This window comes from Leptopilina heterotoma, unplaced genomic scaffold (assembly GCF_015476425.1).
Source record: "Leptopilina heterotoma isolate Lh14 unplaced genomic scaffold, ASM1547642v1 Lhet_174, whole genome shotgun sequence".
NCBI classification, from domain to species: domain Eukaryota; kingdom Metazoa; phylum Arthropoda; class Insecta; order Hymenoptera; family Figitidae; genus Leptopilina; species Leptopilina heterotoma.
This window is the reverse complement of record NW_025110890.1, coordinates 743,092-759,636: the sequence shown is the minus strand read 5'-3', so window position 1 is coordinate 759,636 and position 16,545 is coordinate 743,092. Positions and strand designations below refer to the sequence as shown.

Below are 16,545 nucleotides of genomic sequence, written 5' to 3'. Positions count from 1 at the left end.
AAAAAACATAACAAATAAAAAAAAAAGAAAATTAAAAAATTAAACAAATATAAAACAAATAAAAAAATGTAAATAAATAAACAAATAAAAGTAAATAAAAAATGAAAATAAATTAAATGATAAAAAGTAAACAAAGATAAATAAAAAACAAGGAAAATAAAAGAAACGAATAAAAACGAGATAAAAATAAATATAAAATAACAACAAAACAATTGAAAAATAAGTAGGGGAGAGTGGGGCAAACCGGACCGGTGGGTAAACCGGACCCCTCTCAACATTTCCGAAATGGCGAAATTGGAAAAAGTGTTGTTTACAAATTTAAAACAACCATGTTTAGTATAGCTTATATTTTTTTCAATTTGACAGTTTTAGCTTGCGTTTGTGCGACGAAGGGAGCAAAAGTTTTTTTTTTAAAGTTTTTTTCTACACTTTTACTAATTTTTTCTTAAGGAAATTCTGAGGAAATTGTGTAATGTTTCCAAATATTAGGTCTTAGGTTTTGAAGGTACACACCTCAGGAATATTTATCACCAAAAACTTTGATGAATTTGCAAAGCGTTTCTTTTTGACAAACATTTATTCTCAAAATGGGCCTGTGGGGTAAAGCGGACCGTTCTCGGTGGGGCAAACCGGCCATAGGATATTTCCATTCAATTAAAGTTTCATAAAAATTATTTTTAAATAAAATGTTTCTTTCATTAAAATATTTACTTGCAATGAAAAATAATTGTCTTCCAATGAGAATTGGACCCTTTAATATTGTTTCTCTGATAATGACAAACATTTTTATTTTTTTATTAAAAAAAATATTTGTTTAATTAAAATTCAATTCCGTATTATTATTTTCATTACTACAACCATTGTTTACATGATTCTTTATGCTTTTTATTATTGTAGATTATGTAAATGCAATATTATAAATAAAAAACCAAACGGTCCGGTTTACCCCAGGGGGTGGGGCAAACCGGACCGTTTGCAAAATTTTTTAAAGTTAATACAGCAACTAAACAATAAAAGATAAAGTATAGGTGTCTCTGGGAGAAAGTTGCGCAATTAAATGATCTTTCAAACAAGCCATCGAAAAATGAAATCGGTTAATTCGTTTAGTCACAAGAGTCAAAAAACCATTATGGGGTCCGGTTTGCCCTACTCTCCCCTAAACAAACAAAAATAAATAAAAAATATAAGCAAAACTGATAAAGAAAAGATAATTAAAAAATTAAAAAATAAACAACAAAACATAAACAAAATAAATAAATAAACAGATATTAGTAAATAAAAAATACATACAAAACAAATAATGTAAAAATAAACATAACAAATGAAAAAAAATAAACAAAATAAATTAAATCAATAATTTAAAATAAATTTAAACAAAACAAATAAAAAACAAACAAATGAAAATAAATAAAGAAAAAAATAATCTTCTACTCTTTTATTAAAATTTCTCTATTTCAGAATTAAAAAAGCGAATAAATAAATGAAAGTAAAAAGTAAATAAATAAATAAAAATAGAGCAAAACTCATCATTACAATCACCGATTTTCTTACTAAATTGGTATTGAAAAAAGAAAAGATAAATAAATGTAAGTAGTGAATAACACAAAAGTAAATAAAATAAAAATAAATAAATAAGTGAATGAAATTAGAATTTAAATTAAATGAATTAATAGAAAATAAAAATAAATAAAATAAAAATAAAGTGAAAATAAATAACAAATAAAAAAAATATTTAAAATTAAATAAAAATAAAATAAAACTGATCCTCCCCACTCTGTCATATATACCCCCTCTTTTGAATAATTCCACTTAATCGGAATTCAAATTGATTAAAACAAAAAATAAGTTAATAAATAAATTGAAATAAAGATAATAAATTAGACAAATAGAAAATGAAAGAATTAAATTAAGAGAATTAAAATAGAAGGAATATTTTTTTTCATTTATTTTAATATATAATTATATAGATGGGACCATATATAATATGGTAAATAAATGAATAAAAAATAAAAAGAAATATATTTAAAATAAAATAAATGAAATGAAACCGATAATTAAAATAAAATAAACAAAAACGAAATGACACTGATTCTCTCCACTTTTTCTTCTACTCTCTCCTATAAAAAATTCCACTAAATCGGAATTAAAATTGAATAAAATATGTAAAAAATATGGTAATAAATCAATAAAAAAAAATAAAATAGGAAAATAGAAAATAGAAAGAAATAATTAAAATAAAATAAACAAAAACGAAACGACACTGATTCTCCCCACCCTTTCTCATACTCCCTCCTTTAAATAATTCCACTAAATTGGAATTAGAATTGAATAAAATAAAAAAATATGGTAGGCAAATAATAAAAGATATAAAATAAAGTAGGCAAATGAAAAGCAATATTTAAAATAAATAATAGAAATAAAAAACAAATAAAATAAACAAATATGGTAAATTATTAAATAATCGTAAATAAATAAGTTAATTAAAATAATAACAGAAAAGAATTTATGAATGAAAATAAATGGAAAAAAAAGGAAAAATTGGCACCTTTAAGTGGGAATAAGAAGTGTAACGAGTTTTAAAGAAGAGAAGGGTTGTGTCAATACTACTATTATATCCATAAAGGCGCAGCTCGCAGTGAAAGTGTAACACAATAACCCCCCTTGCGTTTATATCTTTCTGCACTCCACTGTCAATGTATTAGTGAATATTCAGGAGAGATGTCAGGGTTATGCCAAAAGTGCGAAGAGAAGTGAGCTTCATGGATACATTTCTCCCATGGTAGGAGAAGAAACAAGAAGAAGGAATAATTCTTTGAAAAAACATTTCATAAAATTGGTATACACGGTCAGTTCATCGTCAGCATTTTCCACGATAGGATTATATTCTTCCAATCTCTTTCATTTACAACCAAAAAAATGAAAATAAAATAAACATTTTCCATTTCTTCTTTTCTTTCATTCTTTCTTCATTAATTGTTGATTGAAAATAAAAAAATAAAAAACTTTTTTCCTCCAATATTTACGAAGAAGGAAAATAATTTTTCCAAATTACAAAGAAGAGAAATCGTAAAAATAAAAATTATCTTTAAGAATGAGTTGTGAAGTGATAAAGAAAGAAATTAATGGACTTGAAGAAGATTTGAAATTATTATTATTGTTATTGTTGTTGAATGTGAAAATTCGATGACATCGATGAGGGATGTGCTGTGATTGTGTTCAATGTGTCAAACGCAGAAAACTGTTGCAATCAATTTTGATTGCGAACAGGTGCGTTTTGTACGAAAATCATCATCATCATCATCAATAATTGGATTCAAGCAAAATTTCATTTCAATTATTTTTTCTGTCGTCATTTTTCTCAACGTTATAAGAGGTAGGAAATTTAAAAAAAAATTATAATTATAATAGTCATAGTATATAATTATATCAATAAAATTTATTATTTAATTTAATTTATTATTATTTAATTATTACTTTTTTAATCATTCTTTTTAATTTTCCCGGGATTTTTCATTTAATGAAAAATCCCGGGAAAATTAATAATAATAATTAAAAAAAGTAACAAATAATTAAAAATTGACAAAATTTATTAATAACAAATTTTGTCAATTTTTCAAATTTAATTATTAGTTTTATTTATTACAATTTTTTATTTTTTTATTACCATAAATTATATTTATTACTACCTATATTTACTAAAATATATTTATTATTATATTATACAAATGTTTTAATTTTCTTTTAGTAAATTTAAATAATTAAAAAATTTATTATCAATAATTTCAGTATTTTTTACATTAAAAATTAAGTATACAAATAATAAATAAATAATGAATTAAAAAAATATATTGAGATAATAGTTTTCATGATTTTTTATTTTTAAATTGTTTATCTTTACATAGGAACAGTAAATAACAGAGATAATAAGTAAACAATAATTTAATTTTAAAGAAATTCTGAAAAAACTTTTGTAATATTAACTAAAAATTTAGTCAATTCAATCGAATTTTTGGTAATTAAACCAAAATTTCAGTAAACAAAGGCAAAATTTTTAAAAATATTCAAAAATGATATTTAACAATATTTAGCCAATATTTATTTATTTTTGGAAAATTTAATAAAAATTTTTGTAATTTCTTGTAAATGTCAAAAATTTAGAAAAAATTTATTTTTGCTAATTTTGGCTAATTAATACTAAACTTTTTTAAAATTAAACAATGATTTTAAAACAGTTTAGCCGCAAATTTTGGCAAATTTACCAAAAATTTTAATAATTTCAACCAAATGTTGGTTAATCAAAATTTAGCAAAAATTTGACTAAAGGCTATGCTAAGTTTTGAAAATTAAAGAAAAATTTATAAAAAGTTTGTCTAAATTTAGGGGCATTTAACAAAAAATTTAGCCAAATAAGCCAAATTTTCACTGATTTCGTGAATTAAAGTAATAATTTCAACATTTTTTAAAAAATATTTAAAAACTCAGCCAAATATTTGGTAAATTCAATCTAATTTTGGTTAATTAAGCTATATAGTCAGACAACTTGTTAAAATATTTAGCCCGTTCAGTCAAATTTTAAAACTAATTGAAGAAAAATACCAGCCTTAAGTCTAAATTTAGCCAAATTTTGGCTGAATAACCCATTATATTAATCAATTTAGCTTGATTCTAGTCCATTTGTCGTAATGTTTAGCCAATTCAGCCATATTTGAAGCAATTGAACAAAAATTTAGTAAATTTAGCCAAATTTTGATTAAATTAGTAATAAAACTTTTCATTAATTCAGCCAAATTTTTGCTTTAAATAGAGAAAATTTGTTATAATTTTAGACAAATTTTGATCTATTTGTCAAAAAGTTTAGTCATTTCAGCCAAATTTTAACTCTTTGTATATAAAAATTTACTAAATTGAGCCAAATTTTGTTTAATTAAACCATGATTTTTAGTAATTTAGCAAAATTTTAGGTAAAAAAAACAATTTTAATAAATTTTGCCAAATTCTGATCCAATTGTCATAAAGTCGACTCAACCAAATTTGAACTAATGCAGCAAAAATTTAATAAATTAAGCCAAAATTTGGTTCATTTAAAAATATATTTTCGATCAATTTTGCAAAATTTTGTCTAATCGAATCGAAAATTATTAGTCAATTCAAATACACTTTTTCATCTTTATTGATATTTAGCCGAATTTTGTTTCATAATATTAAAAATCTATCCTATAGGAAATTTAGTCAAACTTCCGTTAAATTTCTAACTAAACCAGAAATTATGTCTATTTAGCCAAACTTTGATTGATTTTCCTTTAAGTGTTAACAATAAAAAAAAATAATTAAAATTTAATTAAAGTTTGTAAGTTTAAAAGTGAGAAAAATTAATTTATTTTCGATTAAAAAAATAGTATCTCGATTTATTGTATTTTGATATTATGTTAATGAATGTGAAAGATAAAAAGTGGCTTTGAACTCTTAAATTTAGTGAAAATGAGACGTTAATTATTGAAAGAAGTGGTAACTATGTATTTAATTAACATAGTTCACACACTGCAGTAATCGCATCTTAACGCGACTTATTTTATCATGTAGCAGAACGATCCGTAGGATATAAGTAACCCAGAGACCTACATGCTTACAAGATTTACGAATTACGGTGTCCATGCATTGTACTCTAATTTTGTCACATTAAATTATCCATAAAATGCTATTTGTATCTCTCAAAAAAAATATATCTATATATAGAAAATAAAATAGACAATAACAAACATTTTTTATTTAATTTATTCGATAAGGCTCTAATCTTAGGTTTTTCGTCTTAAGTCTTACTTCTTAAATCTTAAGTTTTACGTCTTAAATCCTAGATTCGAAATATTAAAATTTGTCTTGAAAATCTTAGGTTCTAAATCTTAAGTCTTAAATCCTAGGTTCTAAATCTTAAGTTTTACGCCTTAAATCCTAGGTTCTAAATTTGTCATGAAAATCTTAGATTTTAAATCTTAAGTTTTACGTCTTAAATCCTAGGTTCTAAATCTTAAAATTTATGACTTCAATCTTAGGTTCTAAATCTTAAAATTTGTATTGAAAATCTTAGGTTCTCAATCTTAAAATTTGTCTTGAAAATCTTAGATTCTAAATCTTAAGTTTTACGTCTTAAATCCTAGGTTCTAAATCTTAATATTTGTCTTGAAAGTCTTAGGTTCTAAATCTTAAGTTTTACGTTTTAAATTCTAGGTTCCATATCTTAAGTTTCACGTCTTAAATCCTAGGTTCCAAATCATAAAATTAATGACTTCATCTTAGGTTCTAAATCTTAAATTTTACGTCTTAAATCCTAGGTTTTAAATCTTAAAATGTTTTACTTTAATCTTAGGTTCTAAATATTAAGTTTTACGTTTTAAATCCTAAGTTTTGAGTTTTAAAATTTTCGACTTGAATCTTAGGATCTAAATCTTAGGTTTTACGTCTTAAATCCTAGGTTATAGTTTTAAAATTTTTTACTCGAATCTTAGGTTCTAAATCTTAAGTTTTACGTCTTACATCCTAGGTTCTAAATCTTAAAATTTATGACTGAAGTCTTAGGTTCTAAATCTTAAGTTTTACGTCTTAAATCCTGGGTTCTAAATCTTAAAATTTATGACTTCAATCTTAGGTTCTAAATATTAAGTTTTACGTTTTAAATCCTAAGTTTTGAGTTTTAAAATTTTCGACTTGATTCTTAGGTTCTAAATCTTTAGTTTTACGTCTTAAATCCTAGGTTCTAAATCTTAAATTTTATGACTTCAATCTTAGGTTCTAAATATTAAGTTTTACGTCTTAAATCCTAGGTTTTAAGTCTTTAAATTTTGTGTCTTTTTGTTAGCCCATAAACTATGAAACCACCACGAATTCTAATACAAACCTTCAAAATTTTTTCTATTTCTTACCAAAATGAATTTTTTAATATTATTTATTTATTTCAAAAGTTTTAATGCAATTATCTTGATAAAAAAAAAATTCTTTACAAAGATTTAATTATTTTTAGGAATGTAAAAAAAAATTCTTTGCAAAATTCAATTATTTTCATAAATAACAATATTCATCTCACAAGAATTTAATTATTTTCAAAAGTAATAAAATTCTTCGAAGAAATTCAATTACTTTTACAAATTTTAACCAATATCTCATCAAGAAATCAATTATCTTTATAAATATCAAAATTTTTCGCCAAAAATTCAATAATTATTTTTTTCAAAAATCTAAATAAAATTCTTTGCAAAATTTCAATTATTTTCAAAAAAGTTTTATTTAAATTCAATGATTTTTAATATTTACTATTTTCATTAAAATTATTATATATATTTTATTATATATAAACAAGAATTGAATTTTTGATCAAATTTAAGAAAAATTCATTTATTCAATAAAATAATAAAATTCGTTACAATAATTCAATTATTTTCATAAATAACTTTTAATTCGTCTCAGAAAATCAATTATTTTCAAAAATTTTTAAGTAAATTCTGCAAAAGAATTCAATTATTATAATCAATTGTTAAACAACGAAATTCTCCCCATAAAATCAATTATTTTAAGGAATTTTAATAAAATTCTTTTCCGAAATTCAATTATTTTCATAAATATCAAATTTTATCACAAGAAATCAAATTTTTTTGAAAAGTTATAAAATACTTTGCAGAAATTAAATTATTTTCAAACCTTTTTTGAAAAATTCTTGTCAATAATTAAATTTTAATAAAAAATAAACATTCAATTATTGAATAAATTATTTGTTTTTGTATTTAAATAATTGAATTCTCGTAGAATTTTCTAATAAAAATTGAGTTTTTAAAAATTTTCAAAAAAATTTTCAATTTTGATTTTTAAAAATTTACAACTTTGAAAAATTAAAAAAAAAAGGTAAAAACATAAGAAATTAATACCTACCTCTATTAAAGAACATTTGCAAAATAATAAAACATTTAGAAAATTCTGATCCAAAATTTTTTTTCACCTACAATTAATAAGATTTATTATTGTTCTATTTTATTATTGCTTTTTTATTTGTTAAAAAAAGAATTTCTCCCAAGGAGAAAAGAAAGTGCTATGCGAATTAGCACTCTTAAGGCAAAGTTCTCCTCCTGAACAAAGACAATATTTAAAAAGTTATATGTCGACCATAAATGTAGAGAGGAGAGATGATTTATCAGTAGCTCGCCAAGTTTTTAGAAAGAGAATTAAATCTTTCCATCAGAAAACTTTTTTTTGCTTCTCTATTCACAAAACACTTTACAGTTTCCATAAACTTTTTAAATTAAAAATAAAATTTTTAATTTTAAAATTAAAAATTAAAAATTTTAAATTAAAATAAAATTTAAAATTTTTAAATTTAAAATTAAAAATTTAAAAATAAAATTAAAGAATACAATTATAATTACAATCTTTATGGTCATTTGGGGTAAATGTAAACAAGGGGTAAATGTAAACAGTAGATGTTTCAGCTAAATTTACAAATTTAAAAATAAGTACGACGTCAATATTTTTACCTCAGCTCACCTACAAGATGTTCTGAGTATTGCCAATATTTTATTTTGACAATATTGGCAATGCCATAGTGTAAGTTATCTTTTAATGCAAAAAAGATTGAAAATCAAAGTTTTACTGTTTCAGTATTTTGTCTCGCATTTGCATAAAAATAAATTAAAAAATCAAACAAAAATATGTAATTCTTCCTTATTAATGCCCTAACAAAAATTGACTTTGATTTTTGATTTTCGTCAATTTAGTTAATAAATAATTAAGTGTTTACATTTACCTCGAGAATTCGAAAACTCGGGGTAAATGTAAACAGAACTTGAACTGCATTTTAAAAGAAAAGAATTGAATAAATTTGCTTCTATTTCACAATTTAATTAATTTGTCAATGTAAAATTACATAGAAAAGAAAATTAGGTCCTTCTTTAAAAAAAAAAATTTAATAAAAAAAAAAATTTTTTTTTTGAAAATTTGATCAATTTTTAAAAATATTTTTAGGTTCATCCGCCATATTGGATCCACCATTTTGAAATTTAAAAATTCGATTTTAGATTCTTATTTAGCAAAATAAAAAAAAACTTCTTTTTACCAAAATTTCAAAATCTCGGGGTATATGTAAACAGTCAGTTTTAGGCGATTCAGGTGCATCAATATTTTTCTGTACCTCATAAAATTTTTCTAGGGAACTCTAGTAACAAGTTCATGCAAAAGAAATCCGACCGTTTTACCTTTTAACAAAAAAAAACTAATGTTTTTGGTGAAAATAGATATTCCGTTTACATTTACCCCAATTGACCCTATTTTTAAATCAAATTTACATTTTTCTAAAACTTATTTTCATACGAGTAAATAGAAAATCATATTTTTCTAAACTCGGAATAAAATAATTTTTTTTTTCATTTTATGTTAATATATTTTTTTTTTTTTTGCAATATTATTAATAGTTTTTTATTTTCTATAGTTACAGGTGGCGATTATGAGCAGGGAGTAAATAAAAATGAAACATGGGCAAAAGAGGATCTCTATTTAGGATTCAGTGGATTATTAATAAATAAGAGGAAAACTAGACTTTCAGATTCCCTTTTAGATACAAACTCTATAAAAGTTTCGTAAGTTCCATTTCGTCGTCGTCATGCTCTATTTTTTTTAATACTAATTTCCCTAAAATATTTATACATGTATATATACATAAATTTATATGAAGAAAATAAAATCATTTATGAAAATTATAATTCAGTAACGAAACTTTGCATAATATGGTAAAATTTAGACAAAAATTTTGGCTAAATAAATGGCACATTTAGCATGTAAAAAATTTCGGTCAATTTCAAATTAATTTAGTCAATGGAGCTGAATTTTGGCTAAAGGAATCAAAAATTCGGTTTATTTAGCCTAATTTTTGTTTATTTTACCAAAAATTTAGTCAACTACAAAGAAAAGTATGTTAAATTTAACAAAGAATTTAGTCTATTTTACAAAATTTTAGGCTAATTAAACAAAAAATAAAGTTTTTTTAACCAAATTTTGGTTTATTATACCAAAATTTTAATCAATTGCAAACAAAAATGTGTTTATTTTAACAAAGAAAGTAAATGCAGCTAAATTTTGGCTAAATGCGAACAAAAATTTTAGTCTATTTAGCCAAATTTTTGCTTATTTTACCAAAAATTTTGCCAACTACTACTATTTTAATCTAATTAGAAAAAGATTAGTTAATTTAACCAAAGTTTAGCTAAAAAGTAAAAAATATATTATATTTCGTCAAATATTTATTCATAATATCAAATTAATTCAACAAAATTTTTGGTCATTTAACAAAAATTGTATTCAATTTTCACCGAATTTTATTTAATTAAACCAAAATTATGCCCATTAAGCCGAATTTTTTATTAAGAATATTCAAATTTGGCTTAATAGTCAAATTTTGGATTATTTTATCAAAAAATTGAGTCAACTACATACAAACAAAAATGTGTTTAATTTTACAAAGAATATAGTCTATTTCACCAAATGTTTGGCTAATTAAACAAAAAAAAAGTTCATTTTGCCAAATTTTGGTTTATTTAACAAAAAAATTAAGTTAATTTAATCAAAATTTGATTCAAGTTAACATAAAAATCAGTTCATTTAAATAACAAATTTAGTCTCTAACTGTTAATCTAGTTAGAAAGTAATTAGTTCAATTAACCAAAGTTTAGCCAAGAAGAAAAAAAATTTATTATATTTTACCAAATTTTATTCAATTAAACCAAAATTAAGTAAATTTAACCAAATTTTTTATAAAGAACCTTCAAATTCGGCTTAATAGTCAAATTTTTCTTTATTTTACCAAAAATTTAGTTAATTTCAACAAAATTTTAGTCAATTCAGCTAAATTTTAGCTAACTGACTCAAAAAATTCGGCTTAATAGTCAAATTTTTGTTTATTTTACAAAAAATTATAGTTGCAATTTCAAAAAAATTTTGTTAATATAACAAAAAAAATTTGGCCAATTCAGTTAAATTTTTTTAAATTAAATCAATACATTTGGCTTATTTAGCCAAATTTCACTTTTTTCTTAGTTTTCTGTAAGGACAGTTTTTATTTTAGAGAAAAAACAATGAGAAATATAGGTACTAAAATTTTTTTTTCCACATGTATAGGTCAAATTCTCCAAATAAAGAGCAAAGACGATATAAAAGAGGGGTCATTCATTTGTATAATATGATCGTATGTGCCAATGGATGTAATCCTTTAGCCTACAAAGGATATGGTTGTTATTGTGGATTTCTAGGCTCTGGATTCATTACCGATGGCATCGATCGGTAAGCATAAATTTTTTATTATGCATTTAAAACAAATCAAAAAGTAGCAACAAAAATGAAAGAGAAAAAAAATTTTTTTTTATTTAATTTCATTATTTAAATCAATTATTTTGTATTAAATATATTAATTAGTTTTAATATCTTGAACATTTAATATTAATAGTCTTTTTTACTAATTTGATTTGTAATACAAATAATTAATAATAATTAATTATTAGGTATAATAAATAAATTAATAATAATTAATTATAATAAATAAAATAATATTAATTAAATAGGGTAGGGTGGGGCATTACTATTCGCGGGGCGAAACTATTCTTTAGTTCTGGAGAGAAAACTATTCATCCGATTAAAGTTTTTTTTACACTGTATACTTGTCATGTGAAATGAACATTGTACGCCACATTTGAGCTTCTGGCGCCATCTATCATTGGAGTTAGGTACCCAAATGTGATTTTGATATACTCGCTTACTTGTTTTCACTCATTTAGTCTGACATTGTAAATAGTGATAAACGGTCGGAAAAATTATCGGAAAAATTATTTCTAAAGTCAAATTTAGTGCTGAACAAGAATATCATAATGGATTTTTGATATTCTATTGTTCAAAAGTTTTACAAGTGTTTTTTCAAAAAATGTGCGGATGGGGCGTAACTATTCTTCCACTGATGACAGCGAAAACTACAAAAAAGTGTATTTTTTTTTGTGTGCTTGTTTCTAGGTTAGAATGGTAAGAAATTGGAAGAAAAAACCAGAAAAAATCCTCCAATTAACAAATTAATTTTTATATTTTTTTAGTATTTTATCATTAATAGCTGCAAGAATAGTTACGCCCCTCGTTTTTTTCGACATCAAAAAAATTTTTTTTTCGTAAAATCGCTGCAGTTCGGAACAGAATCGAGTTACAGCAAAATGATACATGGCAAAATTGTAGCTAAGAAGTCAAGCTTTCAAACGGTTCTACTCATTTTTTTATTTTTTTTTATATACATTTTATAGACTCAAAAATCCAAACAAGAATAGTAATGCCCCACCCTACCCTATAATTATTAAATTAATATTCATTAATTAATTACAGTAATTAAATTAATATTAATTAATTATAATAATAAATTAATTATTTATTCCAATTACTTAAATAATTAACAATAATAATAATAATAATAATAATAATAATAATAATAATAAATTCAGCATTAATAATAAATTATTTAATTATAATTTATTCGAGAAAAAGTTGGTTTTATTTTGAAAAGTCAAATTAAAGAGAATTTAAAATAAGTACGAATTTTTACTTGACGACTAATTACAGATGTTGTATGATGCACGATCGATGCTACGACGCTACTGACTGTCCAATGTTCTTGCAATATTTAGTGCCTTACTATTGGAAGTGCTTCCGAGGTCGAAAACCAATTTGTGGTTCGTTTAGAATATTTTTTATTCACACTCAATTACAAAACTTTATAATCTCAAATAAGTTTTAAAGAAATAACTTTGTTACAAATTTTTTTACGAAGTGAAAAAAATTATTTTTAATTTTCATTTTAATGTTAAAATTTTTAATTTAATTTAATTTTTATTTTCATTTTAAACATTTTAATTTAATTCTCATTTTAATTTAAAAATTTTAATTTAGTTTTCAATTTTTAAAATTTTAATTTAGTAAATTAATTTTAAAAATTTTAATTTAGTTTTTAATTTTAATTTAGTTTTTAATTTTAAAAATTTTAATTTAGTTTTTAATTTTAAAAATTTTAATTTAGTTTTTAATTTTATTTATAATTAGAAAAGATTTAATTTTGCATTTTTTTTTTAGCCGTGGAGCACGGAAAATGGGGAGGTTCAGGATCGTGCGCTCAACGATTATGCGAATGTGATCGTGATTTTGCCGAATGTTTATCAAATTATCCGTGTCCAACGAAAAAAGCCGTTTGCACATCATCGCCCTGGCGTTTAGTTCAAAATTTATTTATGATTTATTAATTAAATTAAAAGAAAAAGAAAGTAAACTTTTTTCCATTGAACCCTATTTTTCTGAATACAATAAAAGTTACCATTATTTATTATAATGAGCGTAAAAAAAATTATTTGTATAAAATGAAAATTATTTATAATAAACCATGTCGTATCGTTTTTATATTCCATTTTTCCTTTTTCTCAATCCCGTACGTTTATAAATAATATTAGAGAATTACGAATATAACTTGAGATTCAATATGGAGGCGCTACACTCCACCTGCGAACGCCAAGGTCACCGCTAGTTGGCAGTTTCGTTGATAAAACCAGATTTCACGCCACCTGGTCATGACCTTGGCGTTCTCAAGTGGAGAAATTCAACCATCATTTTATTTTTCCTAGGCAATTTTTTTATTATTAAATAATAATTAAATATAATACTCTAGATGATAATTATCTATTAAATTTAATTATTTTTTATAAATTTTTCATTAATTAATTTAAATTTTTAGTAAATTATAATTTCAACAACTGTTGTTAAATTTTGTTCTTTCTTCAAGCTGATGATTTTTTCAAACAATTTTTATAGTATTAAAATAGAATTATTTGAAAGAAAATATTGTAATTTTATACAGCAAATTTAAAACGAAAATTTTAATTATAATTAAAAGAAATTTTTTTAATTAATTCAGAGAAAAATTGTGTCAAAGAAAATATTATGTTTACTTTTGTATTTTTATGTCATTGTCACTTGGTGAATAAAATTAGAGTAAATTTATTTTACACCTGCGTTTAGAATAACTTATGAAATCGTAATCAAAATACTTCATAATGCGTCAATAAAATATAAATCCTATTATTTAACTTATTTTCGAATAAATTTTCTAAACGATTTTAAAAAGATTAAAATTAAATTATTCATTAAATTATTTTCAGATTTTAAATAATTAATAATAATAAATATATAAAATGTTAAATATAGGTATTTACAATAATAAATAAAATTAATAAATTAAAATTTAAAAAAAATAAAAATTTAGTTAATTAAATAAATTATTAATCTACTAATTAAAATATTAATTGAATAAGTAAAATAAATTAATTATTAATATCCATGAATTTTATTAATAATTAATAAAATTATTAATGAAAGGAGAAAAATACTTTTTTTCGAGCAAAAATAGAAAAATTAGACTAAAGAAACGAGACTCTTTAAAGAATGTTCATGTAGATTCTGAAGTAAATTAAAAAGCAAACTGAATAAAGAAACAAAGGTTCCCATGTAACGAGAAAAAGCTCTTGTTTTTAGTAGTTATTTCACCTTGTGCTAAAGTAAAAAAAAAAGGAAAGAAAAAAACTAGACTTTATGAATCTCGTTTTCATTATTTTTCTTTTTTTAATTTTGTCACTTAATTTCCATTAAGAATTGTTTCAAGAATTCCCACTCGAGACACACTTTTTTTCAATATTTCCCCTCAATTATAATAATTTTATATTAATAATAGAAAACATAATTAAAAAATAAAAATTCTTCATGCAAATTATTTTACAATTATATGGAAATTTGAAGTCTTTAAAACATTTTTATTTTTTATAAAAAAAAATGAAAAAAAATATCTCTTTAAAATAAAAATAAATTAAAAGAAATAAAAAAGAATTAAAATTGCAAACATTACAAAAAGTACAAAAAAATACAAAAATTACATTTAAAGCACAGGGTCAAAATAAGTGAAACCGGCCACTTGAAAAATTTTTGTCCCCGAATTTAAAGTTATCTATGGTTTTTGATAGATATATGAGTAAACTTTTACCCGCTAAAATATTTTTCAAAAATTTTATTTATTTTGAAAGTTATCAGGTGTTAAACTTTTAGGTTACTTTTTATTCTTTTCATTATTACTCCGAAACGAATGAAGATAATTTCAATTTTTTTTTTGGAAATTAAAGCTAAAAGTCTGTAGTTTAAAGTGCAACTGAAAAAATTGCTGTATAATAAAAATTTCTAATTGTTATTAACAATTATTTTAAACAATTGCGATTTAAAGTATGTTCTCAATGTCGGAAAAAAATCAAACTATACTCATGTGATGCGCAAAACTCTAACGAGTAAATTAAAAAAAAAAAAAGTGAGTAACCTCTAAAATTACAGAAGTTATGCATATTTTTCTGACGACGCGCGGGAATTAACTGATTCGCAAACTCTCGAGCGCGCGGGAATACGCCCGCGCCCGCTCCCGCCGCACTGCTCACACTTGTGTTTTCAAACAATTTATGTTAACAGAGATGGAGAAGTAATTAAAATATTATTTTCTTACTGAATAGTTTATTAATATTTTTACTTTTGGAGTAATTATATACATAAAAACCATTTTGTATGTACTCATAAACTGCTTTGCAGTTTTTATGCTTTGATAAAAAACTTTTTTCGTGGGTCTGATATTCTTGAATCGTACAAAAATCGAAATCGATATTGTTTGTGTAGAATTTCATCAAAAAATTTTTTAAATAATTGGATTTCTAAATAAAATAATTAAATCATTTGTCACTTCTCCAAAATTCAATTTTTATTAGTGTTTTAACTGAAATTTCTTCTATAAATCCGCTATTTTTAATAATTTATTATTTCTTAATAATAAATAATAATTAAATTTTTGCCTGGAATTGTAGGTATTAAAATTATTTTTTAATATAATTGAATTCTCTTAGAAAATTTTATTAAAATAGTAGATTTTGAAAATCATTGAATTGAGGAAAACTTCTGAAAATAACTTATATTCGGAGAAGAATTTTATTATTTATTAAGTTTATTGAAATGTTGACGATAATTTAAAAAAAATTGTTATCATAATTGAATTTTTGCAATCATTTGTAAGTTCATCTATTTATGAAAATTGTAAACGCACTCTCTAAATCTGAATTAGTAGAAAGTTACTAATGAAATGGCAAAAAGTCGTGCACCAAATGATTTAGTAATATATTACTAACAAATAGTGAATTTTACTAATTGATTAGTAGATTTCTACTAACAATTAGTAGAACTGTTTTATTAATAGTCGATAAAACAGTTTTACTAATTCATTTAGTGAAATGAGTGACTTTTAATTAGTGAATTTCTACTAAAACATTAGTAAAATTTTACTAAGAATTAGTAATATTCTACTAATTGAAAAGGGGAAAAGTCGTCCATGAAAACTACTAAAAATTAGTCAAATAATTTTTACTACTTTCGGAGTAAATTTATTCCGAAAGTAGTAAAAGTTATCAGAAATGTTTTACTATA

At 22.5% G+C, this 16,545-nt stretch overlaps 1 protein-coding gene across 1 annotated transcript; it reads left to right on the top strand.

Moving 5' to 3' along the window:
* The first annotated feature begins 3,042 nt into the window (after nucleotides 1–3,042).
* On the top strand, nucleotides 3,043–13,446 carry LOC122499733. The gene is made up of 5 exons (XM_043608212.1): nucleotides 3,043–3,373; nucleotides 9,464–9,611; nucleotides 11,146–11,307; nucleotides 12,619–12,728; nucleotides 13,126–13,446. Exons 1-5 carry the CDS (start codon nucleotides 3,220–3,222, stop codon nucleotides 13,290–13,292), a joined length of 741 nt encoding a protein of 246 aa, XP_043464147.1. The 5' UTR covers nucleotides 3,043–3,219; the 3' UTR covers nucleotides 13,293–13,446.
* Nucleotides 13,447–16,545: the final 3,099 nt, after the last annotated feature.